The sequence below is a fragment of the Phocoena phocoena genome, chromosome 11 (genome assembly GCF_963924675.1).
Source record: "Phocoena phocoena chromosome 11, mPhoPho1.1, whole genome shotgun sequence".
NCBI lineage: Eukaryota > Metazoa > Chordata > Mammalia > Artiodactyla > Phocoenidae > Phocoena > Phocoena phocoena.
Genome location: NC_089229.1, coordinates 64,739,376 through 64,765,554, shown reverse-complemented (window position 1 = coordinate 64,765,554; position 26,179 = coordinate 64,739,376). Strand labels below are relative to the sequence as shown.

At 52.8% G+C, this 26,179-nt stretch overlaps 1 protein-coding gene across 1 annotated transcript in view; it reads right to left on the bottom strand.

Annotated features, from left to right (window-relative positions):
- VDR (vitamin D receptor) overlaps positions 1-25,975 on the bottom strand; it is a 53,311-nt gene extending 27,336 nt beyond the window's left edge. Inside the window, exons 1-3 of the mRNA XM_065887111.1 lie at positions 25,935-25,975; positions 4,829-4,912; positions 1,796-1,943 (exon numbers count right to left, since the gene is read on the bottom strand). Coding sequence (XP_065743183.1) covers positions 1,796-1,941 — 146 coding nt within the window. The 5' untranslated portion in view covers positions 1,942-1,943; positions 4,829-4,912; positions 25,935-25,975. The remainder of the gene's footprint in view (positions 1-1,795; positions 1,944-4,828; positions 4,913-25,934) is intronic.
- Between the last annotated feature and the right edge of the window lie 204 nt (positions 25,976-26,179).

Sequence of the window (26,179 nt, the reverse complement as noted above, 5' to 3'; positions counted from 1 at the left end):
GAATCAACCAAACAGCCCTGAGAGCAGCTGGAGACGTTTGGGTTACAGATTGAGGAGATATGACCTTTGTCTGGGTCTCCATGTCCCTAGCTCCTAGTCCAATGCTCGGATCACAGATGCTCATTAAAATCTGGGAGGCAGTGTGTGAAAGAGAAAACGAAAGGAGGGTGGATGGTTGGAGAGGCTTTTGTTTATTAGGGCAAGGTTCCACAAAGGACATCAGTATTGAGCCATCAGGCTCAAATATGTATATATTTCTATTGTGCTTTGTTTCTCAGAACACCTTTGTATATGTTATTTCATTAATCCTCAGTTTATTCTATATCCTAGAGGGGTCGGGGTAACTGAAACATAGAGAAGTCGAGAGATTTGAGCAAAGACAGACAGTTAATTAACGGCACGGTAGCACTATAGCCCGCACATTTCTGCCTGGTTTTAAGATGCGAAACAGGCCCTGAAGCGAGCACCCAGACCCCTTCTCCATTTTCACTCTGAAGGCAGCTCCCCCATCCCCAGGCCCGAGCAGCAAAGGGTCCAGGTGGCACCTGGGACACAAGGCCTGGGCTTGGGAAGGCCCACCCTGCAGAAAGCACGGGCTTCAGGCCAGAGGAACAAGAGACGTGGCAACAGGACCTGGAACCGGCGACGCTGCCGGTCTGGTTCCCGAGCTGAGTAGGCAGCCAGTGCCAGGCCACACAGGCAGTTAGCACCCACAGAAGCCCTGCCCGTGGCCCAGCGGTTGCTCGAGGCAGTGAAACTCCAAGCCTGCCAGCTCCCGAGACAGAGGGCAGGTGAGTCGGGAGCCTGTATATATAGAGCCCAGGGGTCCCCGAGCTGGAGGAGAGCACCGCAGACATCCTGAGGCCTCTGATTCACTCTGCCCTCGATGCCCGTTCAGGGAAATGGGAGTCCTTGTTCTGGACCTGATTGACTCTTTCCTCTCTCTGATGGCTAAAGTCTTGCCCTTACTTTTACTCACCTCCAACAAGACCATTATACAGAAGCTCTTTGTTGGCCACCTTCTTGCAGGCTTCTCTCTCCCTCTCTCTCTCTCTCTCCAAAATATGCCAAATGCCAATTTCTCATGGTTCACAATCCCATCCTGTAATTCATCACTTCCCTGTGCTCCCTCCCTGGTTCCGGATGGGAACAGCCTTTGTCTAGCCTTTCTAGTACTTTCCCACACTGTTTACACTGGTAATGCTGGGCTCACATGAGAAGAGAGAAGGCTGCTTATAGAGAAACTGGCCCTGACCAAACAGGAATGCCTGTGCTTCCTAAGGTTGGCTTTCCAACCTGGGACAAGCAAGCCGTGGATGCAGATCTGGGCACAGATCAACTATGGAGGTCCAATCAGGGATGCGGTTTCCCTTGTTCCAGGGAATGGTTTGATTTGGATGGGGGGTGGGGAGAGGGCAAGCTCTGAGGCCAAGTTCTTGGGCCTCCCCGAGGCCATGCCGGCCTCTTGGATTAGGAAGCTGCGATCATCAACTGATAGGAGGTTTGCTCCGGGAGGACAGACATGTGGGTCGGTGCAGGGGGCTGTGGGTCAAGGGGTAATGGAAGGATGGGGACCTACATGCCACCTCAGGAAAGCAGTTTCAGAGGGGGTCAGAGGACGAGCTGGAGCTGAGGGCAGAGGAGGAAGAAGACAGCCTCAAGACCCTATCGCCCCTGGGGGCTGTGAGAGCTGGCGTGTTCCCGGGCCTGGTAGGGAAGGAGACGCGGAAAACGCAGGGTCTCTTCCTGGGAAACCCCGTTGCTCTCCTCCCCGTCGCCCTTGGGGAGGACCTACCTGAAGAAGCCTTTGCAGCCTTCGCAGGTCATAGCGTTGAAATGGAAGCCGGTGGCTCGGTCTCCGCACACACCGCAGATCCGGGGCACGTGCCGGTCGAAGTCACCGGGGTCAGGTAAGGAAGCGCCGGCTGCCATCGCCTCCATCCCTGCAAGGACAGCAGGCAGGGGTGAGACAGTGCCAGGGCCGGCTGGCGGCCCTTCCGCCAGGAGCTCAGCAAAGCTGGGCAGCTCCCCGGGGCCCAGGCCGGAGCAGGATTCTTTGGTGCCCTCCCTTCGTGGCTCTCGGTCCCCAGCTCACCCTCCTGACACTGCGCTGGCCTCGAGCAGAAGGTGGGCTCCTAACCCAGTTCGGAGCAAACCTGTGGAGGGCCGCTGCAGTGATGCTCACGGCGTGGCCTGGAACCAAGGTGCCAGGGAGCAGAGGCTGCGCCTGCTGCCTACAGCCTGGGCTACTTTGGGTGAGATGTTCAGCCTCTCTGCACCCCACTGTCCTCATCTGAAGAATGTGTTTTTCTTCACCGGGTGTGAGGAAGGATTATGTGAATGAACAAACGCACACCACTGGTCTCAGCTCCACCTCTGCAGCGGACCTGCCGCGGGTCAGAGGCCTCTCTTGCCTAGTGTCCCCTCCAGGAGGGACGAGGGCCCTCCAACAGCCTCCGACGCAGAGGGAAACCCTCAGCCCCTCTTTCCTTCAGGGCGAGGGGAAGAGGATAGACTACATGCCCAAATCAGACCCTGTCGTGTCAGGTCCTCGCCGCCCTGCAGCTCAGGATGGACGGGACTTGTGCTCCTGCGGTCCTGGTGCCAAATTCATCAGTCTTTTTCTCTCTCTTTTCTTTCAATATCAATTCAACACATTGTTCTGAACGTCCTTCGGAGTAATGTGAGTCATAGACAGTGAACTAATTTTGTTTTCAGAGATGGCTTGTATAAATAGGCATTATCTAGAGATGGATTTCACACTTGAAGAAAGCGGGGAAAGAGAGAGAGGGAACAAAATATATAGCTTTGGGAGATCCTTCTCAGGAAGCTGCTGACAGGTCTTCCCTTGGGCAAACTGGGGCCTTGGCTTCACCTGCTGCCTCTGACCCCCACTGCTGTCAGCTCAGAGCTGCTTCTGGGGTCCCTCCTGCCTCCCTGAAATGGTCTCAGACCCTGCTGCCTCCCAGTTTTATCTGAGTCCTCATATGGGTTGTTACAGGTTTAAGTGCCTTGGCTCCAGGGCAGGAGGGTCCCTCAGGACAGAAGAAAAACAAGAGAGGAAGCCAGTGGTGAGGAGACAGGCACCCTAACCCCTCCTACCCTGGCGCCACGTCCTCCCACTTAAGTGGGAGAGGTAGCTTCCGGGGGCCCTTGGGAAGCTCCAAGCTTCTTTCCAATGACTAGGCTCTCAATCTGAGCTGAGGTTTGACACATCAATGCCTGGTAAGGTCTTATTTCAGTCCATCTTCATCTCACCCCAATGAGGCAAGTACTATTATTATCACTTGTTTTACAAACGAGGCCCAGAGAAGCCCAAACATGGAGGTTTTCTCGCAAGTATAATTACAAAGTGCACAAAACAAATACTTAATTTTACAAAAAGAAAAATCTCACCAAGAGCTTCAAGCCAAACAAAGGAAGCTGGACAGATAAGGACAGGTATTGTCAGTCCTGCAGGGGCAGAGGGGCCCGGATCACAGACGGATGTATTGGATTCCCTAACTTTCTCTTTCACCTCCTCTTTTCCTGGGAACTTTAAAGTAATAATAGTGACCCTGTTGCCCATCCCTATCACAGCTAGGTTGATACTTGTTAAACGATAATGTTTATATATATACACATGCAGAGACAGAGAGAGAAACACTTTAAAAAAAAAAAGAACAAAGGAATGATAACAGAAACTTTTGAAGATTGGGGAGGGCATGCAGAGACATTATGCAGCAACCATATTCCATTTCTCTGAGTGGTAGGTATACAGTGTCTTATTATTGCTACTACTAAAACTCTATTTTCTGTTTTATATGCTACATAAAACATTGCATAACTGTAAAACAACTAAAAATAAGAGAGTGCCTTTGGGTTTGTCAACACTGTCTCTATAGCCCATATTAAGTCCAGGCTGATTCCAGGCTCCTGGAGTGTCACCCACAACCCAGACGTGGGCAGCGATCCCAGAGGCCCAATACCATTGGGGTAAGAAGACAAACTGTCTAGGATGCTTGTGGCTTGACCCCAGGTCAGCTGAGATGATGCAATTCCCAGTCATCGTGGTGTTGCTACAGAGTCCGTGTCATCCAGGGACCAAACATCCGGTGGATTTGGTGGAAAAAGAGAAGTTAAATGTGAGAGTGGAAGGGAATCAGTCAGATCAGTCCGACAAGTATTCAGCATCATCTGGGCTCACTGGAGATGTGATGATGCAAGAGAATCGAAACAACACGGCACCACAGCCGGGCAACTGCGCCTTCCTGCAACAGAGTGATGGCAGGAAGGCTCCTGGCCTGGGGGTGGGACCCCAGGCACTGGGTTAGGCCTGACAGAAGGCTGGACCCGGCAGCTGGAGACCCAGAGTGAACAGGACAATTTCAGGTGAGTTGAGAGAAAACTCAGCCCTGCTTGGGGTTATGCGCTGCTATCAAGAAGCCAGGGCCCAGGACCAAGAGTCCAGAGGTGGAGAAGAGTCCCAGGCACATATGGCCTGAGAGCTGGCAGTGCCAGGAGTGACAGGCAGAGACCGTGGAGGGCAGGAAAGAGAAAGGAGTTGGGAGCTGGATAGGAAACCTCACCATGCTGGATGGCCCCCTGGGGTCCTGGCCTGGGCATCTGCAAGCCCCTCCCTCTGAGGCCTCACCCCGATCAGCCTGGCTCCAGGTCTCTGGCCGCGGGATGCTGAGGACTCTGATGACACAGGACTGGACCAACCCACGTTTGCCAAGGGCAAGGGAGTATCTCCTCTTCCCCCTGCCCGCCTCCTGCCCATGCCCGCCTCCCCTCGCCCCCGGATAACAGAAAGCTAGGAGGCTGTGGCTGAGGAGGAAACACCCACCTGAAGGAGCAGAGGAGGGAAGGGAAGTCGAGCGCAGAGGTACCCTTCTGTGAGGGCTCACAGACGCTTCCAACCAAAAGGACCCTGAAATGAAAAGGGGGAAGCACTTTACAGCTCAGCGCTGACCTCACCGCTAGAGAGCTCATCCAGCAGGATGAGAGACTCTTTCCAGGGGCTTTAGTCCCCAGATCAGGGACTGAAAACTTGACGGAAGTGATCTGTTGGGGGTGTCATCCCTGGCAGGACTGAAGGGGCGGGAGCCCAGCGGCAGCCAGGAACAGCCCTCCCTTGAGGCCGGGGGGGAAGGAGTGGGAGTGGCATCCAGCACATGGGCAAATGGAAAGCACAGCAGAGAGGGCTGGGAGGGAGGGAGGGCTTCTTCCAAGGGAGCGCGACTGCTCCCACGGCCCCACGCCAGGGTTTTAGGGATGCTCGGAAAAGCAGAGCCAGAGGGGGGCCTGGCAGGCTGCTGAGGGCGGGAAGGAGACTGGCGCCCGGGCGATGGCAGAGGCCACTCGGGAGCTGGGAATGGTGCAGGTTAGCCCTGGCCTCCTGGGATAGCTTCAAAGACAGGTGTCTGGGATCTGCAGTCTGTGGAGACTGGGTGTAGGCGGGGCAGGTGCCGCAGGGGTTAAATACAGCAACGCACTGCTTTCAAACAGGATGTTTTCTGCCACTTTTAGCTCTTCCCCAGACATGCTCAACACCTCCGGCCTCGGCGAAGGCTGACGGTGGACTGACTCTAGTGTCCAGACTCTGGGTCTTAGTGGCGTGATGGGTCACCAAGGTGGAGCTGGTGGAATTTTACCCTTCCCACTTCCACCCACACTCAGTGCTACTTGCCCACCCAGACAGACAAACACACACACACTTCCTCCCTTCGCTGAAGCCAATAGGAAGTGGCTGGGGAGATAATAGATATGCAGGTGCCTGCCTGACCCGGAACTCTGGCGAAGGCCTTTCAGGCAAACTCCATGTGGGGAAGGTTCAGACCCCCAGCTTTTGTTTCACTGCCTCCTAGTGGCCCGACTAGGCAGAGAAGGGGAGAGCCCAAGGGGCATCCAAGACCTGGGCCCAGTCCTAAGACTGCCAGCCCACTGACCCATCTACCAGCCCCTCAGGCACTGCCCACCCCCAAGTAACAACTGAGGAAAGTGTCAGTGGACCCTGCTGAGGTAACATGAACATGGTTGGCCCACTCCCAAGCACCGTGGGTAGAGGAGGGGTAACTGCAGGGTACAGACATGTGACCACTTCCTCCAAGCCAGGCTCTCCTCTGCTTGTACTGCCCAAGGCCCCCCAGCCAACCGGGCTCTTCTAGATTCTATCCCATGGCCTTAGCAATTTCCCAGACTCCCTGCTTGCTCCTCAGGAAGGCTGAGGTAAGGACCAAATGGGTACAGAAAGGACCACTGCTTTCCTGCTCTCAGCCCCTAAGATATTTAGAAGTCAGACCTGAGATCCAGGTAGCCTACCAGCCCTGAGCTTAAAGAGAAAGTGTTTGAGTATCTACTATGTGCCACCCAGCATCTCACGTAACCTCCGAACAGTCCTGTGAGATGAGGGGCAGTCTCATTCTACAGATGGCAAAACCAAACTCCAGGTAGGGCACTTTGAGAGACTTGCCCAGGGTCCCACGGCCAGGCCAGTGGTGATGCCAGGGACCAAACGAGGACAGGCTGGCTGCCCACAATGGCCAAGGGCTGCCCTTGCCTCCTGCCAACTCAACCCATCCCAGCGATAATCACCAGCCCAGGTGCTAATACTCACGCCGGGCACTGCTTCAAGTTCCTCCTGTACCCTCACTCATTTAATCCTCACGACAACCTCGCGGGCGGGTACTGTTATTACCCCTATTTTAGGCATGGGGAAACTGAGGCACAGAGACAATTGCCTTTGGAGCCCAGATCTGAACCGAGGCAGCTGAGCCCCGAGTCTCTGCTCTACTTTTCCTAAGGGAGATAACTCAGTCATTTCCTCACCCTGTGCCCTGGACACCCTTCACTTCCACTAAGTCAGGGAGGAGCAGACATGGCAATCCCCAGGTCATGACGGAAGAACATCGTGGCACTTTTCCTTCCAAGGCTCCCAAATCAGCCAGGCTCTCTCTTCTGCCAGCCAACCCCTCTTACCTGGGAAAACCCCATTCAAAAGATGGGCCTCTCCTCCCCATGCAACTTTGCACTACTGGGTGGTCCTTTTAGGAAAAGATTGTCCTAGATTTAGCCTGTAGGTCCAAGTGAGTGGAAAGTGGGGCAAAGACACAGGGCGAAAAGAAAACAAGTGGAAAAACCCCCAGCTTAACACCACCCACTTTGCCACGTCATACACCCCCCACCCCCAATTCATGTTCTGAGTATAAGAGCATCCCACTGCCTTTGCTGGGGCTGTCCCCAGAGCCAACCCCTCCTGCCCTGCTTTAGGAATACCCAAACCCCTAGTATTGAGCCCCGGAGAAGCAGAGGGGTAGCAGCTCAGCTCTGCAGAAAGCCCCTGGCTTCCATTCCTCCGGGGTCAGCATCCTACATCAAAACCCCTACCTGTCGCAGTGGTTAAGAATCCGCCTGCCAGTGCAGGGGACACGGGTTCGAGCCCTGGTCCGGGAAGGTCCCACATGCCGTGGAGCGGCTAGGCCCGTGAGCCACAACTACTGAGCTTGAGTGTCTGGAGACTGTGCTCCGTAACGGGAGAGGCCACGACAATGAGAGGCCCGCGCACCGCGATGAAGAGCGGCCCCCGCTTGCCGCAGCTGGAGAAAGCCCACACACAGAAACGAAGACCCAACACAGCCAAAAATAAAAAAAATAAAAACACAAAAACCAAAAAAACCCCTGCCTGAGCCTGACCCCAGGCCTGACCTTGCTTTAGCAAGAAATGAGGAGATAATGTGTTTCCTTCCAGTCATCGAAGCCACAGCTGCCTCTCCCACACATCTGCCCGTCAGCTCACACAACAGACACCCCAACTTCCAGTGACTTCTGCTGCATGGGCATCCCCAGGCAGAGTCTCACCTAGGACAGTCTTGTAGGGTGGGGACTGAAGGGTGTCCTGGGGACAGCCCTGGCAAGACAAGGATCGAAGTGCGCTACAGGGCTCAGTTTAACTCTGCTGTGTTCACTAGACCCTCTTCGGAGTCCTGAGGGCAGTAAAGCTGTGACTCTAGGAGGACCAAGCGGCAGACAGAGGTCTGACTTCTAAGGTCTTTTCTAGCTCTGAAAGTATGCAACTCCGAGGCTGAATTCCCATCATGATGAGGCCTTAAGACCATTCAGGAAGTGAAATTCCTCCACTGAGCGCTCTCCCCAGCCCTCCCAGTAACAGGTGAGGCCCACTCACCCCCAGATGCTAAGGGGCAGGAAGGGCGGGAGTGATGTGGCCCCTTTGGGTCTTGTGGGGACTGGGAGCCCAGGAGAGGGGCCTCCCTCAGCACGGTTGGGACTGGACTGATCAAAACGGGCTTTCTAATTGTTGACATTAGCTCAAAGTTCCCTCTCCTTCTAGAAAGAAATGCAAAGCTAAGTGATTTCCCAGCAGAGGGGGAGAAAATTCCTCTTCTTCCTAAAATTGGCCCACATGGAATCAACCACACGCTGGGCTCTCTCTGGAGCGGATGGGCCTGTGAGCATGCCAGCCACAAGTGCACACGTGCTTATGCGTGCACGCCCTTTTCTTGTTGTTTTCATTTCATCATCCTTGCAACTCTGCCCATAGAGTGCTGAACGCTGTGTGACCTACCCAACTTCTTACTTGCTGTCTCTTTATCCTAGCATCACTTAGGCACAGCAGTGTCATGGCCAGTTGAGGTGATGCCTTTTCTTCCTTCTTCACCATCCCCAACATAAGCCCACATTCTTTCTCCAGGAAAGTCTCAGCATTACTTCCCAGAAGAAGCTGAGGGGGGATAGAGTGGAAATGAGGGCAAGGAAAGAGGAAAGTGTACTGTAGAGTTAGATCTTGGCCCAATTCTTTCTTTCCCCACTGCCTCCCCAGTTCCTCCACACACACACACACACACACACACACACACACACACACACTTTAAACATGGCTGAGGACATTCGGAACTTATTTTCTGAAGACTACAATTTCCAAAGTAAAACCCAGTGGATACCAGTCATCTCAGAATATCTCAAGATTGGAAGGAAACTCAACACCACCTACTCCAACCATCTTAAATCGCTTCTATAATATTCTAGTCAGTTTTCTAGCCTGGACTTAAATATCTTTTCTGTTAGAGAACTATCTCCCACGGTAATCCATACTCTTTGGATGGCTCTATGCTTAGACAGTTCTTCATTATGCGCAGATGAAATAGTTTTCAACAGTGTTCAGTTTTCAACCACTGGTCCTAGACCAGCTCAGTTTTCAACCACTGGTCCTAGACCAGCTCTCCACAGCCATCGAAGATGAATCTACTAGGCCATTCCCACAGTGTCTCTGGAGGAGGCGCTGGTAGGGCCATCATGTGATACTACCACACACATTAGAAAAAGAAGCACAGGAAGCTAGCCTGGCTACATTTAACTTTGATTTAGACCTCATAAACGTCCCAGGTACGATCATAATTCCCACAAGGGCAGTGAATAAGGTGGTGAGTGCGGACAGCATCTGCCTCCTTGGCTTCACCTGGAGAGAAGTTTCCAGCCCAAGAAAAGGGCCCTGTGGAAGAGTGTGAGTAAGTTCGGCCAAGGCAGCCTGCCGCCTCTGTCTTAGGCCCAGTTGTTTCCAGGGGAGGCTGGCCCCCAGCACTGCAGCTCTAAGAATACGCCTGAGGTGGACCAAACTGTTTAACGACTGACTGAAGGATGGGAAATTAAGTGGCTGATGATCCAGCAGTTTCAGGGATAACTTTACCCCTGAAGGCGCTTCTTAATTAACTTCTTGGGGAATATACCTCACCTTTGAGAACCTGGTAAAGGTCATGGACTGACACCCCATACGGTGTCACGGGTTAGCAGGTCACTCCAGAGAAGCCATGCTACAGACTCCCACTCTACTGGCCATTCATCAAGGCTCTTTCTTAGCAGATGGTCCTGTCACTCTTGGGAGTACTGGTAGCTTCCTGGAGCTGAGCAAAACCCAGAGGCAGGAACCCACGAAGCTCTAGGCAGTGGGACAGGAGATACGTAGCTTACTTAGATATATTTCCACTTCTTATCAACAACAATTATTCCTGCAAGCTGCCTTTTTCCAGTGGAAACTCAGCCCTCGGCTTTGTCAACAAGATCTCTGGGTTGATTACTGTTCTTCAGGTAACAGGCAGGCCATGCCCTGTCCCTGCCGGAAAGCGTGGGCAGTGACAGTGGCCGGTGAAGCATAGGGAACCGGCCCATTTGTAGCTGCAGCCCAATCTCTCTGGTTTTACAGCAGAAGAAACTGAGGCCACCAGAGGGGAAGCGAGTTGTCAAAGGCCACACAAGGAGGGAGGATGCTTCTCCAACCCCACCCTGGCCAGGTCCCAAGACCTCCCATCACCAGCCCGAGCAGCTTCCCAGGGGAACAGAGTGAGGTGGGAGAGAAACAGGCCACGGAAGGGGGCACGTATTTCATTCCTCAGAGGAGGGGAGTTGTGGAGAGGCCACGAGGAGGCCCTGAGGCAGACTGCAGTGAGGCCACCCCGCACTGACTCCATCCTTACGAGCAATACAGAAAAACAAAGTGGTGGGTGAGGGGTACCCACTCTCTCCTGCCTGACCAACTCTGCTCCCACATCCGGCTTCTCTGGCCTGAAAAAATGGATGAGGACTCAAGACGGTCCGGGACTATTTTAGAGGGAGGCAGGATACACCTGGCCTGGGTGTATCTCACTCCTCTGGGTGGCTTTCCTGGGATACTAAGGTGGGAGTACTTCCCTGGGGCATCTGCCACAGGTGGAAGTTGATGGGACAAGGAGGCTCTTTGTTCAGTGACTTGGAGACCAAGGAGTAGAAACTGAGGCAGCCCAAAGGGAGAGGACCAAGAATACAGGGAGAGCAGATCTAGCCCTCCTCTGGGGACACCTGAACCCCTGGGATTGCTGATGCAACTGATGGCCAAATGGGATTTTCCTTGATTTTCTAAAAAAAAAAAAAAATGGCCCCAGGACAACAGGAGAGAGCTGCTTCTTTCTCCCAAGCGATTCCCAAGGCCAGTTTTTAGTGCCCCATGACCCTCTCCCCAGCTTAAGCATCTTTCTGACTGCTGGTCCCCAGCCCAAGTTCATGTAGGCCCAGGTTTACGCCTGCTGGGATCAATGCAATCTCTGAATCCCTCAGCCTCTTCCTGCACTGTGGGAAAGGTAGTACCCAAGTCCCAGGTCCTGCCAACTCCAAGCGAGATTTTCGGGATCTTTGGCATCAGATCCCTTGCGCACCTCCACAATCACCTCGGCCAGTCTGACACCCTTGGCTACCTGACTACTGTCCAGCTTCCCCCAGAACCCGTCCCTGTGTCCTCATCTACAAATAGGGACATGACAGTGCCCAGGTCACAGGTGGTCACGGGGACCAAGATCTCTGCGCAGCACTCAGCACAGGGCCCGGCACGCTGGAGCTTATGTGTTTGCTCTCATTATTAGAGCAGTTACTGTTGTTAGTACAACTGTGGAGAGTTCAGGGCCCAGAGAGGTGCCGTGGAGGCCAGGAAGCCTGTTCTCCATCCCCGAGGCTCCACCCCAAACAAACATTGCCCAGAGAGCCACATACCTGCGGAACTGGGAAAAAAACGGACGACCCCACCCATTGGCTGCGACTCCTAAAAATCCGGCTGCTCGGGGTAGGGAGAATGGATGGTTCTAATCTTTCCCTGACAAGCAGAGAAGCTGGGCTACACATCTGGACTCTTCCTCCACAAGGAAGATGAGGCCGTGACTCCCAAGGTGCCACCAATTGCTCACTGCTTCTGCTCATAGCGCGTCCTTTCCCTCTCTCACCCCGTGAGTCTCTTTCCTACCTTCTCCGGCATCCAGGGCTTATAGGGCATCTGTTCTCCACTTAGTGGGACCTTGCTCAGCAGTCCGGGGGCACCCCCTTTCGGTTATCAGGGCAGCGGCACTTCCTCGCCCCATTCACGGCCACCACAGCAGGCATTGGAAGGCAGAGTGATGGGAAAGGCTGGCAGAGGCCAGGGGGCCGGAGCCGGGGGCGGGGCAGTAAGGGCTGCAGCCACCCTGGCTCTTGGCAGCCCTGGAAAGCCATTCACTTATCCTAGGATAGATTCTGAGGCCTGTGTCAGAATCCATGAGGGATCCCAGGGTCCTCTGAGAGGGGTGGGGCTGGGGTAACTCTCTACCAGACAGCTCCAGTCCCATAAGGGGCTGATTTACCCAAAGGCATCCTGTCTCTCTTCTGCATTATTAGTGAAGAGGTGAACACTTCTCACGTATTCATGAGGCTTCCCAGGAAGAGGCCAAGTGGGGAGGCTCCCATTTACCTTTGAGGGTAGCAGCAGACACCCGCAAGCTGCTATTCAGTTCCTGTGTGAATGATTTCGCCAATAGAGCTTTTCCAGGGCTTCTGTTTGGTCAGAATTCCAGCCATCCTGCTGTGCTGTGTAGATCTCTTCTTGGGGACCATACTGGAGGGCCAAGGAGGCCACAGCATTTCTTCTTGGCCTCACACTGTGCTGGGTATTGGTTCTGGCCTCTGATGCCTTATCTATGATGGTGACCCCTGCCTGGTTTTAAGCACTGACTATGTGGCATGCTGTATACTAGGACTCAGAGACACCACGGTGAGCCGCCCAGAGACCCGGCCCTCATGAAGCTTACAGTCTACTGAGGGAGACAAACAGGAATCTCCAACTCAGATCCCCACTGCAATACAGGTAGGCACAGGTGTGACAGGAGCACGTGGGAGAGCACCTGGCCTGGTCCTGGAGGAGAGGGAGAGAGGCTCTTTAGAGGACGTCACTTCTCTGTGCCTTAACTGAGACAGAAAGGACCATAGTTTAACATGGCAGTGGTGAGAAGGGTAAAGAGGGGTCCGGGCAGGTGATACCATGTGAACAAAGGCTATGAGGCAAAAGGGAAAGAGCATTTTGGAGGCGGAGAAACTAGCTCCATATGGCTGGAGAGAGACAGGGGACGCAAGAGAGGAATAAACCAACTGACCACACTCATTTCAGTCGGAAGTAAATTCCATTCTTTCCTCTACCGAGTGTACTTCTCGTAAACACACTGAGTCTTGAATACCAGGAATTTTAAATCACTGCAATGATATTTTGCAACCAAAGACTTTCAGACTCCATTCAGCTTCCCATTCCAACCGGAATTGACCTTGAGATTTGTGAAGGAAGTAAAAATGGGCCTCCTTCCCAACTGCTCACGGAGAAAGGGCCCCCCAGGTCAGGAAGGCAGCGGGCCTCTTCTACCGCACTAATGCACACCCCTTGTTCTCCTTTGGGGGGGGATGCTTTCCCCTGGGATCATTCCATCAGTAATTGAGTTGGAAGGGAGAGGTAGAGGAGAGAATTCTGGAAAATCCTGCCCAGCTAAATAGAAAAACATAGTTTTTGTGAGAGAAAACCCAAAGAAAGAACAAAAGATTCAACAAGGGCAGATGGAAGTTGTGAACAATTCAGTGGCACGTCACCAGTCAATCCTTATTTGATGCATCAATCTGTCCAGGGTGGCCAGATGCGGTTGCCGGGCACAGGGAGAGCTGCCTTACCACAGAACCCACCGGTCCCCACGTTTGCGTCCACCAGCGCACTCGGCTTACTCCTCTCTCCCAGTCAACAAGGTCACTTCCCTGTTGCCAGGAATCCCTCTAAGGGCACCAACCACACACACACTATGGTCACGAACAACTTGCGCCATGGACATGTGTGGGAAGTCCGCTGCATGTGTGGGCACACACCAGCCCCTACCTTGGGTCCAGACGTCCACGCTCACTGCTGGCCCATGACATGACACAAGCACAGCCTTCCCCTTAGAGCTATCATTGAAGATAACCCTCGTTTCAATGTTTCAGGCCAAACCACTGGAGGATTCTTCCCTGGGGCCACAAAGTGGTAGGAAATAGTGGCCTTTGTCCTAACCCATGAACCCTCTCCAAACTAAACCCTCCACCCCAACCCTACCCATTGGCTATCTTCCTCTTCCTTGTTTTTCTTTGGTACCCAGGGGCAAAGATGGAACAGATTCGCCACACAGAGTGGCATTCAATGCTGCCTCAGGGTACAGGAGAAGCTGAGACCAGGTCTCCAACAATCCTCTCACAGGATTGTTGTATCCGCTGAGATTTAAAAAAAAAAGTGTGTTAGGGCTTCCCTGGTGGCGCAGTGGTTGAGAGTCTACCTGCCGATGCAGGGGACACGGGTTCGTGCCCCGGTCCGGGAGGATCCCACATGCCGCGGAGCAGCTGGGCCCGTGAGCCATGGCCGCTGAGCCTGCGCGTCCAGAGCCTGTGCTCCGCAACGGGAGAGGCCACAACAGTGAGAGGCCCGCGTAACGCAAAAAAAAAAAAAAAAAAAACGTGTTATAAAATTGCTATACTCCGTACCAATGTTAGTTATTAGTTTACCATCATTTTCCCAGGTATTTAAGAGGGGGAGGAGGTCTATACTCCAGAGCAACAACTTCTTTCCCTCCTTGGCTGTCTGCAGCCCCCCAGCTGCCCACCTGGACCTCCACACCAGGTAACAGAATTTCCACTCCCTTCACTCACCACTCCTTCGGGCAGAGGCAAACATCCCTGGAGAAGGAATCTGATGGACCAGCTCAGGGCGTGCACTCAATCAATCAAAGGAGCTGTGAGTGAACTACACTCCAGCCGGCTGGGCAGGCTGCGCACTGTCAGCTGGAGTGGCCGCTGGTCAGCCAGCCTGATGGGCAGACTTCTAGGGAAGAAGGCCATCGCAGCCCCTGGGGGAAGAGGTGGTACCCCTCCACCCACCGCTTCCCCTTTGCTCCCCGATGCACCACTTTTCCCAGCACTCCTCCTGTCCTGAAACACACTTCTGCAGCCAGGCTTTTCAGTAATCCAGGATTGACGTTTAACAGAGACAAAAATAATTCTCTTGAGTGAGCTATTTTCTGCCCAGCTTGGGGAATAATAGCTCAGGGTGACAGGCAGTCGGGGTGGGCGTGGAGAGGAGGCTGACCATGGGCCACCCTTTGGTTTAGGGCCTTCCCCGTGCCCCATACCACACTCACCCTGGAGCGGGAATTTCAGGGAGGTGGAGACCTCAGTCAGGGGCTCCGGACTACCAGCTGTCCCCCCTACCCTCCCACCTGTGGATGCCAGGTGAGGGGTGAGGGCGGCAGGTATGGGAAGGCCTGGGGGAGCCAGGGGCTCCCCGCACACCAGGTTTCAATCCTCCCTGGCTATGGCTTTCTTATGGAATGGAAGGAAAAGAATTAAACATTGCTACTTTACCAAGCCTCCAAAAGGGGATTCTACACCCATTTGCCTATCACACAGGAATGTTGTATCAGCTGAGATAAAAAAAAAAAAAGTGTGTTATAAAATTGCTATACTCCGTACCAATGTTAGTTTTTAGTTTACAATTATTTTCCCAGGTATTTAAGAGGGAGAGGGAGGCCTATTCTCAGGCATAAAGGGGAAAGCTGTGAGAAAACATTTTGAAGTATAACATGGAGCGTGATCCCGTCTCTGACAGCATGAGGTCCTCACAGCCCGGGAGAGCCCACAGTGCAGTGAGGGTTTCAGACCCGGCCTGATAAGCGTCATTCATTGCCTACCAAGCCCAATCCAAAAGTGTCACTTTTTTTTGAGGGGGGGTGGTGCGGGGGCTAGAGACCCTTTCTTTGACTGTTAGTTTCCTTTTGATTTTTCTACATCGAACCTTCATTCTAATATCTATAGGGAAATATCTGACTGGAAAGACACAGTAGAGGAGGAAGGAGGAAGGAAGGAAGGAGGGAGGGAGACAGAAAGATAAGGAGGAAAGGGGAGGATTTATTTTTTATCATCAGACTGAAAGATTCCATTATAACTCTCTAGAAAGAAACACTCTGCATTGTAAAGTATTATCACACGATGGGAGGGGTACCCATGGAGAGGAATCATTCATGCCTTTAGTAAGGAATTCTATATACACTAGGGCTTTCCTGGTCCCTCTCCAGGTAACAGTCATCTCTTAAAGGAAAGAAACTACCGGAGGACACACAGGAGGCCTACAGGCTAAACCTGACCATGAATGAGTTCTGTCTGTCACCCCCCTACCCATCACCACCAGTGATTATACCTTTTTGGATTGGCTGTCAATGTTTCCAAAAAAGAGAGAGATTTGACTTTTGGAAAAAACCTGGATGTCCCGCTTCCTATTAAAAATATTGTATAATCTAGCCACACCGTGCTAAAGTTCCAGTGGCCACCCTGCTGGCCTGAGGCGGGGCTATCCCTCTAGACCAGGCTTGTGCCATCCCACCAGGGTTTGCACTCACTGTTACCTACCTGGCCCTAGTTCCCCGAACAAGCCCCCAGCTTCAGCCGAGCTCTGTGATGAGGGAGACACTTGAGAGAAGAGGCTCTGGAGGCAGCCTGCCAGGGTGCCAACCCTGCCTTCCCTCCCTGCCAGAGGTGAGACCAGAACCAATGACCTGAGCTCTCTACGCTTCCGTTCCCTCCCCTGTCAAATGAGAAAAATAACAATACCTACCTCATTGATCTGTGAGGATTAAATGAGATAATGTATGTAAAGTACTCAGCACAGGGCCTGGTACGTGACACCTGCTCAGTGTTAGCGCTTGTCATTATGCACATTTGGTTCAATTCATCTGAGCTGCAGTCCAGATTTTTAAGGATGTTTTAGTCACATGAAGCGATTGCCCTCCAACTCTCTTTTCTAGCTTAGGAGACCCGGTCTACCTAAAAAGCAACCCAATAGACATCTACTGAGCATATCCATGATGAGTTAGGTATTGTGTGGAGTGGTGACACCTCAGAGACGGGGTTCAGAGATGTTCTCAGGGGCTCACAGCACAGTGGGGGAAATAGACAACTGGACAGTCACAGCCTTGCTCCCTCCAAGTCCTGCCCAACCACCAGGGAGCCTGACATTCAAGGAGAAACTGGGGTGCATCTGACCCTTCTCCTAGGCTCCAAACCCTCCCAGAGCCTCCCTAAGAGACACTCAAGGGCGAATCAACTCCATTTCATTTCTAGTTTCTCAGGCTGCATATCTGAGTTCTTCCACTGCACCCAGGTTAAAATAATTCCATTTTAACCAAGCCATTCAGATCTTAGATGGCGTTCATTATAATGGAATTTTACCTGAGGGAGCCCATCCCCCAATTCTCAACATCATGGCACCCAAGAAGTTGGCAAGCTTGCGAAATAGGCTGGGCAGAAGTAACTTCCCTCTTCTGGCACAAGTCCGGAAATTCAGAGACTTTTGGAACAAAGAACTCTGCCCTGAAGGTGTTTTCCAGCATCATCCTGGCCAGCCTGGAAACGTCCCATTCCCCCTCCACTGACACCACCTGCTGCCTCTTTTTCCAGCCCTCTTCAGACAGGAAGGGGTTGGGGAGCTGAAGGACCGGGACGCAGGGCAGGACAGGCAGTGGCAGGCGAAGAAGGACCCCACGTCGGGTCTTAGAAAGACCTGAATTTAAGTTCCGGTTCTGACTTGGGAGCTCGATGGCTTTGGGCAAGAAATTTAGCCTCTTAACTTGTTCAAACTCAGTTTCCTCTTCTGTAAAGTGGGGATAACAATATTACCTACCTCATGGGATTATTGAGAGGCATATATGAGAAGATGCACGGACAACATTTAACCCAGTGCCTGGAACATATTAAGTTATAGTAACCTTTTGGTTTATTATGATTATCAGCTACTATATGATATGCGAGCTTCAAAAGGGTCAAAGGTTGGTACAGAGAGAGACACTGGGTCAGAGTTGGGGGTAGAAGTGGCTGAAGGATAGGTGAGGCCCTGCCGCTGAGCCCAGCATGGGCCTGGTGACCAAGATAAGGCCCAGGGCAGAGGCGCTCGCCTGCCCGTGGAGCTGACAGGCACAGACTCGATGGGTAATTATGGGATTGTGGGCTGGGGTGGCCCATGCTACTGCCCGACCAGCCACATTCTTTTGTCCCGTGGGTGGCTGGGTGGGTGGGCAGCTGGCTGCTTATTTGGCTTCCAGGACACTGAGTATATCTAACACCTTTCAAACTGGTACCCTCCACTCCCGGGCGGAGTGTTCAACTCTTGGAAGGGGATTCTCTGTGGGCATTCACCTCCTCCTGTGGTAGCAGGTAGTGCCAGTGGAGGGGGAATGGGACGGTTCCAGGCTGGCCAGGATGATGCTGGAAAACGCCCTCGGGGCAGAGGTCTTTGCTCCAAAAGGCTCTGAATTTCCGAACTTCTGCCAGAGGTGGGAAGTTACTTCTGCCCAGCCTATTTGGCACCTCCTCTGTTCTCTTCACCCCATCTTCCAGACGCCCCCTGCTCTCCAACCAGACAAGACAGAGGGTCAAATTTCAAGGCCAGACTCTGCACAATTGGTCAGTGGAGACTACTAACCTCGGTTCACCTCACCTGGAGCCTTCAAATGATCAAGAAGCCCAAGACAGACATAAATCCCATCCCTGTCCCCAGCCCCAGCACTCTAGTTAGCACTAGCTAACACATACATGTGTTAACTAACTAGCACATACGTGATTCTGATACTTGCATGTCTTGTTCTTAAAATCAATGCTCAGGGAAAATATACATCCCTCCCAATCCATTTGGCAAAAATGCAATTCAGTGGGTATTAATTGAGCACCTGGTATGTTCTCAGCCCTGACATCAGCCTCTCGGTTGAACTGACCAGAACAGCAAGTGTTGGGAAGGATGTAGAGCCACAGGATCCCTCACCCACTGTCAGTGGAAGCCCAGTGAGGAAGGGCTTCAGCTGCACCTGGAGACCCTGCAAAGGGCTCTCAGAGTCAGGCTGTGGCATTTACGGGGCCACCTGTACACCACACATCAGACAGGCACACACATAAGCCAGAAACCAGGTCCTGAGGTTACGAATGATACACTTATTATAGCCGAAAGAGACTTTAGAAGCTCATCTAGGGCTTCCCTGGTGGCGCAGTGGTTGAGAGTCCACCTGCCGATGCAGGGGACACGGTTTCGTGCCCCGGTCCGGGAAGATCCCACATGCCACGGAGTGGCTGGGCCCGTGAGCCATGGCCGTTGAGCCTGCGCGTTTCGGAGCCTGTGCTCCGCAACGGGAGAGGCCACAACAGTGAGAGGCCCACGTACCGAGAGAAAAACAAAAGGAAGCTCTAGTACAACTTTTTCATTTTAGAAATGAAGTCTATACCAAGTGTTAAAAAGGATGGGGAACCATGGGAACTTTTATCTTAAAGGAGTGTTTACTTAAAGGAGTGTTTTCGGTACCGTCACTGTGGAAGACGTGTAGGGTAATGCCAAACAGGGAATTCCGTGTGACCCATCAACTCCATTCCTAGGTATGTGCCCTAGAGAAAAGCCTACACATGCACCAGAAGACAAGCACAACATCTTCCTAGCAGTATTAGCTTATCATAATAGCCCCAAACCGGAAACAGCCCAGATGCTCATCGACAAGAGGAAGGATGCACAAATTGTGGCATATTCTTACGGAATACGACACTGCACTGAAAACGAATCAATACAGCTGTGTGCTTCGAAGTGGATGAATCTCAGAAACACACTATTGAGTGAAAAAAGTGCATCGCAGACAATACACGTGTAGGTAGACTCCAAAGATGTAAAACTAAACAATACACTGTTTTGTAAAGCCTACAGAGATGATAACTTGCAAAGAAAAGCAAGGAAATATTAACTAAAATTCATAATATTAGTTACAGTGTGGTGGAGAGTGAGGAAGGGGATGCAACTGGGAAGAGGAAAGGGGGCTTTTAAGCTTCTGTAAACGTTCCACTCCAAACTTAGGTGGTGGGTCAGGATATATTACACTACCCTTTAATGTATACATAGGCCTATTGTGTACTCTTGTGTGTATGATGTATTTCACAGTTTAAAAAAATAGAGTCTTGGAGAAGCTAAACGACTTCTCCAAGCTCATCAGCTAACAAATAACAGAAAGAGAAATCAATTTACTGAATCTGAGTTTAGCCATTCCTGGCTTCTAAAAGGACCTCTCAGAAATGATAAGTTTCTGGTCTACGAAATTTGAAAACAGTTGCAAGAGTCTTTTCTTTTCACTGTTAAATTCCCAGTGTCTTGAATAGTACCTGACACACAGTAGGTGCTCAGCGCATATCTAGTGAATGACTGTCCGCACAAGCTCTTCTGGGGCTTACATCGTGCCAGGCGCTCCACTTGTATCATCTCTAATCCTCACACAACACGGCAAGGGAGTTATTCTTATCCCAGTTTACAGATAAGGAAACTGAGATTCAGAGAGATTCAGAACCATGCCCAAGGTCACGAGCTACAAAGTGACAAAGCCAGAATTTAAACCTTACAAAGTGACACACAAAGCCAGAATTTAAACCTAAGTGTATCTAACTCAAAACCAGCGTTTCTCCCATTCTGCAAGGCGGCTAGCACAGCTCCTAATAGCACTACCTAAAATTTCAGTCATTTACCAAGAAACCCTGGGAACCCCAGCTGAGGGGCTGGCTCGGTGTTTTCTCCTCCTTTTACGTGTCTCCAGGCTCTGGCTCTGGCGTTTAGAGTGGTTTGTACAGCCAGGCCCATCACCGGCACACAGCGTAGAGCTGTGGTCATGGGTTCACTTTACAGCATGGTGCAGGTTACTTCATCTCTTTAAACCTTCGTTTCCCATATGCATGCTGGAGAGAACACTAGTAACTTACTCCCAAGAAAAGCTGGGAAGATTAAAGGAGACAAGGAAAGTGATCAGCACAGTGCCTGGCAGAGGCCGTCAGGGGAGGCTGGAGTCTGTTTCTCTTTCCAGGTGGGTAGGTTGGGGAGTGTTCCTTAAGGGGTAGCCAGGAGAGGAAGAGGTAAACAAAGTGAGAATAGCTCCCAGTTGGACAGTGGGACAATGGCCTTTTCTTCCTTGGTGCATCTAGCACATAGAAGGTCATCAATAAAGTGGTCTGTTTGAAACTGAGAGTTTCTTATTTGCCTTCCAGACCTCCCAAGTCTTCTTTGATCCCTGCAAGCTCTCCACACAGGGCTATCTCCCTCGGGTTCTTGTCTGCTGTTTTTTTTTTTTTTTTTTTTTGCGGTACGCGGCCCTCTCACTGTTGTGGCCTCTCCCGCCGCGGAGCACAGGCTCCAGAAGCGCAGGCTCAGCGGCCATGGCTCACGGGCCCAGCCGCTCCACGGCACGTGGGATCTTCCCGGACCGGGGCACGAACCCGTGCCCCCTGCATCGGCAGGCGGACTCTCAACCGCTGTGCCACCAGGGAAGCCCGTGTCTGCTGTTTTTACCCAAATAAGGTACCCAAGACTGCCAGAGAGGCACCGAGGCCTGAGGGCATGGCAGAGGGAGCCTCCTCTGAGAGGCCACTGTCCCCAGAGTAACCTTTGGACAAACTGAACTTGCTCCCAGGTCAGTTCATTCAAACTGCTACATAATCTAAGCCTGCTGCTCAGGGACATTTCTGCAGGCCTATTATGTGTGAGGCAGGCCCTGAATGCTTGCGGCCGCCTGGTAAGGGCAGAGGTGGCAGGGTGCCCTGAGGTTAAGACAGACCCAGTGTCAGTCCTGACGCTCCCTCTCACCAGCTGTGTCACCTTGGCACATGGCTCGACCTCCCCAATCCTCGGTTTCCCCAGTTTTGTAAAAAGAACATGGTGGTGGTTCTCGTCTCACAAGTTGTGACAGCTCTGGGGGGCAGTGCACGTGGCGTCTGGGCCCCAGCACCTGGTACCACTGGGCTGAGTGCTCAGTAAGTAGCTGTTCCTGGAGCTACAACTCCAGTGCCAGCAGGTGGCACACACTGGATGTGTCACCAGCTAAGCTTTGGGCCTCATGGGCGCCTCACAGGGCCTAGAATATCACACTTTGCATAACACCTCAAAGCTTCAACCTGTCATCAGAAGGCCAATGAGAGGCAGCAGCTTCCCAGGAACTGGCTGCTGGGTCCTGCCCAAACTCCACTTTCTCACTGGTGCAGCTGCCTCCACCATGCTCAGGATCAGGCCCCTGCCCTGTGCAGAATGGGGGCTTTGTGTGGCAAAGACTGTGGAATAGACAGCTTGGTCTATTCCTTGGCACGGGACCTGTCGGGCAGGTTTGCGAAGGTATGACACACACTCAGACTCCCCGAGCGTCTGTTCCTTCTGCCTTTGCCATTTACCTACCGGCCTGCCACCCCTGCCACCCCTGAAGCTCTCTCCTCTCCCCTCCCCATAAGTTGCTTCAAAGGGTGGGACTTCCCAAGAGGTCTTCACCTGCCATTTTCATTTGTCGGTGATGAGAACGACTTCCTTCCTGCCACAGTGGACAGAGTCACTACACAGTCATCAAGGAGGCTCCACCCCCATGACCGGCGCCCCATCTCTCATGCTGAACCTCTGGGGACTCTCCAGGGAACCCACCCTGAGCATCTGGGCCACAAGGACCAAGGAGGGAAGGCAGTTTCTCTTCCACGTGTCTCCACAGCAAGCTGCAGTCACCCACCGTCACCAACGCCTTTAGTCGGGGTTGAGAGGAGTCTGTCCCTACCCTGGACCATTTCCCCAGTAGTCAGACAAGCCAAGAGTCAAGCTCCAGTGTCCAGGGGACCTGGCTCCCTCCCCTGCTATGCAGCTTCTCTCGGCCCTGACCTCCACTTTGCTTACCATTTCCCCAGAACCTGATTACAAGTGACCTGTGTCCTTTATCCACATGGGCAAGGTTTGACTACCCTACCCTTCCTGGTTGTCTACCCGCTTTAATGCTGAGTTTCCCACGGGACAGTGGGGCCCCCGGAGGTCTGGGAAGATGGACGGACAGAATGAAGAGACTAAAGGTTTTGGGGGGGAAGAGAGAAGAGGAAGCGTGAGGCTGAGTCTTGGCTTCAGTATAAATCCCAGTTCCCCAAGGGCACCTGAAGGCGAGTTGGCAGGCCTTGCTGTCCCTGTCTGAGGTAGGGGTGGGGCAGGAAAACCAAAGGTGAGGCCACTCACAAGTCAAGGGTGAAGGGGAAGGGAGTGAACACTAGGCTAGTCCAGAGAGAGGGTGGCCCAGAGCAGTGCTGCCCTCAGGGAGAGACTGCAATTAGCGATAACACCACAGAGCAGGCTACCCCCATCTTCCCCTCATCATTAAGCACTACCCCCATCTTCTCCTCATTAAACCCACACCCACCCATCTTCCCCGCATCACCGTGACCTCCGCTGGGTCTGGGGTGGGGTTCGCTAGAATGCCTCAATGTTCCAATTTGTCCTGAACAGCTTGGGTTTAATTATTCATCACACCCCTTTCACTCTCAAAATTCTCCCAGTTTGGGCAATAAATTATACAGTCACTCTCTCTAGCACATCCAAGAGGGCACTGAGACAGGAGACAGTCAATGGGGAACCGGAGAAAAGCATAACTAGAAGCAAGGCCTTAGTGGTCCAGAGCTACAGCCAGGCTGGCTCCTGTCCAGCTGGACCCCCTGAGAACTGGACTGTAGTGGAAGAAGATACCGCCAGCCACTGCCCAGTCTGAGCTCAGACCGTCTAGGGGGAAGAGGCCCGGTCTGGTGGGCTCTGTTCCCTGTTATCCCTCAGAGGGCCTAGTACCATGCTGGGCACACAAGAGGCTCTTAAGAAAATCTTGTCATTTCCTTACTTCTCTTTACCTGCATCCAAACCAGACGTAAACAGTAACAAATGGAGAGCTGGAGTTCCTATAGCTCATCCTGTCCAGCAACACACTGGAGTGCCATCCTAGCTCAGACCTCCAGGTGCTCATGACTCTGGCTCTCTGGCCACTAGAGCCCACCTGCTGGATGTAAGCACCGGCCAGTTTCTTGCAGAGAAACTCTGGCTCTCAGGCAGGATGACCTCTGCCTCCTCAGGATGTGGGGTAAAGAAATGAACAACTGCAAGTCCTTCTCCTGTCTTGGATAACCACTTGGTCTGGCCCACTAGACCCCAGGCCTTCCTCCAAATGTGAAAGACATTGGTTTTAACACTGGCTATGTGTTCTGGGAGCGGACGGTGTGGGTCCCAGAGGTCCTCCTGGTGCTTCCTCTGGGACTCGGTGCCCGAAGGAGATCAGTTCTGAGGTCGAATAGGGAAAGAAGACCGAGAAACCATGAACACAAGTAACTAGGGCACCTCAAACAGCATCAGACCTTCCACAGTATTTATACAAATAGAGTGTCATGGTCTTGGCTGTGAGTGGTGAGGAAAGCTCCCTAACCCTAACCCTCTTCTTTCCCTCCTTCCTTACCCCACTCTCCTCTTTTCTCATCCTTTTACTCTTCCCCCCTTTCTTATCCATTACCCTGGAAAGGGTCCAAGTCATGGCTGATGAGGGACAGCCAAACTGAAGTCATGGGACCCAGCCAGAGCACAGACTGTGAATTCCCCAGCTGTTTGCAGTTTGAGTCAGCCCCCTAGCCTGCTTGTGGATTGTCTTCAAATGGGTCCAGAGAGGCCACTGAGTAGGGGCCAAATGGGGCCCCTACTTCTGCTCAAGGATCTAAAACACCCAAAGCAAAAGCCAGCGAGAAATCTGCAGTCTTAATAGCCTCCTGGTCTGGCTACATACAACACTGACACCATTCCAGAAGGACTCACAATCCCCTCCAGCACTTGGACAGGGATGGGATGAGGAAGGTCCCCCCGAAACACAACACTCTTGGTTCGTAAAGTTGAGGCTCCAGTGTCCAGATAACCCATTCCCACCTCAGCAAACCACCCCCACTTCCCAGCCTGACTTAAAACCTTTGCCAGCACCACGGCTTCCCTTATCCCAGAGTCTTTCCCAATCTCCTGTACACACCCACCTCCCTAACACACATAGGCAGCTAACAAGATCACTAGGCAGCAATGGCATATGAGGGGCTGGAAAATTCTGCCGTGCTGGGATGCACTTCCTGATCCCAGGAGAATAAGAGATGCGGATTGACCACAAAGCCACAATCCCTTCCCAGTCAACCCATTCTGGAGTCATACCATAGCCATCCCATAATCATTGCTGTGCAGAGTGTCCCCTTCAGGAGTGGCCACCACAAGCCATGAGGAAGCCAGCCTTCCAGCAGGGAGCTGGTGCAGAGCTGAACTCTGCCCAGGAGAGCTTTTGCAATGCTCAGAAAATGCCTGCCCAACTGCTTGCCTGGGCTCTGGCCCCTCTGGCTGCTGAGCCCAGACAGGAGGTTGACTCACGCACCACATGGAGAAGGAGGAAGAGGAGGAGAAGATGAGGGAAGGGCCTGGGTTCAGAGACCCAGGGCTCTCCCAGCCCAGGCAGCCTAGGTCTCAGCCTCAGTGGTCCATGGGGGGAGGGGGGCCAGGTCAAACTGCTCCCCGGAGACCATAGGATGTTCCCTCCTAGATACTTCCCCTGAAATCCTCTTCATCCACCACCCACAGATGTGGGACTCCTCACTCCCCCAATAGAAGCTACTCCTTGAGCCCCCTCCTCAGTTAGATGCTTGCCCCTGAATTCCTGTGGACATCTATGGATGGGCTTTCCTGAGAAAATAAGTCCGGTGCACTGGATCAACCAGGTCTAAAATAATTGGTGGCTTAAAAAAAAAAAAAGCGAGAAAAGAAAAGGAAAGGAAAAAAAAAAACTCTACTTAAAAGATCCAATTCCATCATCGCAGGTAACCATGCGTGGGTCCTATAAGATAGCAAGGCTATACACACTCCATCCCCAGAAGACCTCAGCACCCTACAGAGCCCATCCCTCCCTTTCTTATTCCTCCAGTCCATGCCGAGGCGGCCCGACAGAGGAAGGAAACAAATGTTTCTTGTTGCCCAAGTGCCGAGCACCCTGCTGGAGGACCGTTTCTGTGATCCGCTGCCTGAGCCCCGAGGAGGTCGCTGCTCCCCTCTCCAGCCTGGCACGAACTTCAGCTTTCTCTCAGACCTCAGGGTCCCCTTAGTGCCCCAGCCTCAAGGCACGACAGCCCAGATCTCGGTCGCCAAGTTCGCCCAGACTCTAGTGCTTGCACACGGGCACTCAGACCCGGTACCCCCGACGCCCCCACCCCGCGCCTAATCCCGATACTGGGGCCCCCTCTCCTCGCCGGTCCCGGGTCCGCACCTGGTACTGCGTGTGGGCACACTGCTCCGCGCTCCCGGCGCCTGGGGATCGGCGGCTGCCTTTTGACAAGCAGAGACAGCCCAGCTCCTGGCCCCGCCTCTCTCAAGGCCCCGCCCCACCCCGCCCCTGGGCCCCGCCCACAGATCTAGTCATCTCTTGCCCAGAGCTCCAACTGCGCTGCAACCATCTTGACTTGGAATCAACCACTGCACGGTCTCCTGGGAGACTCTGCCCAGTCCTCCAAG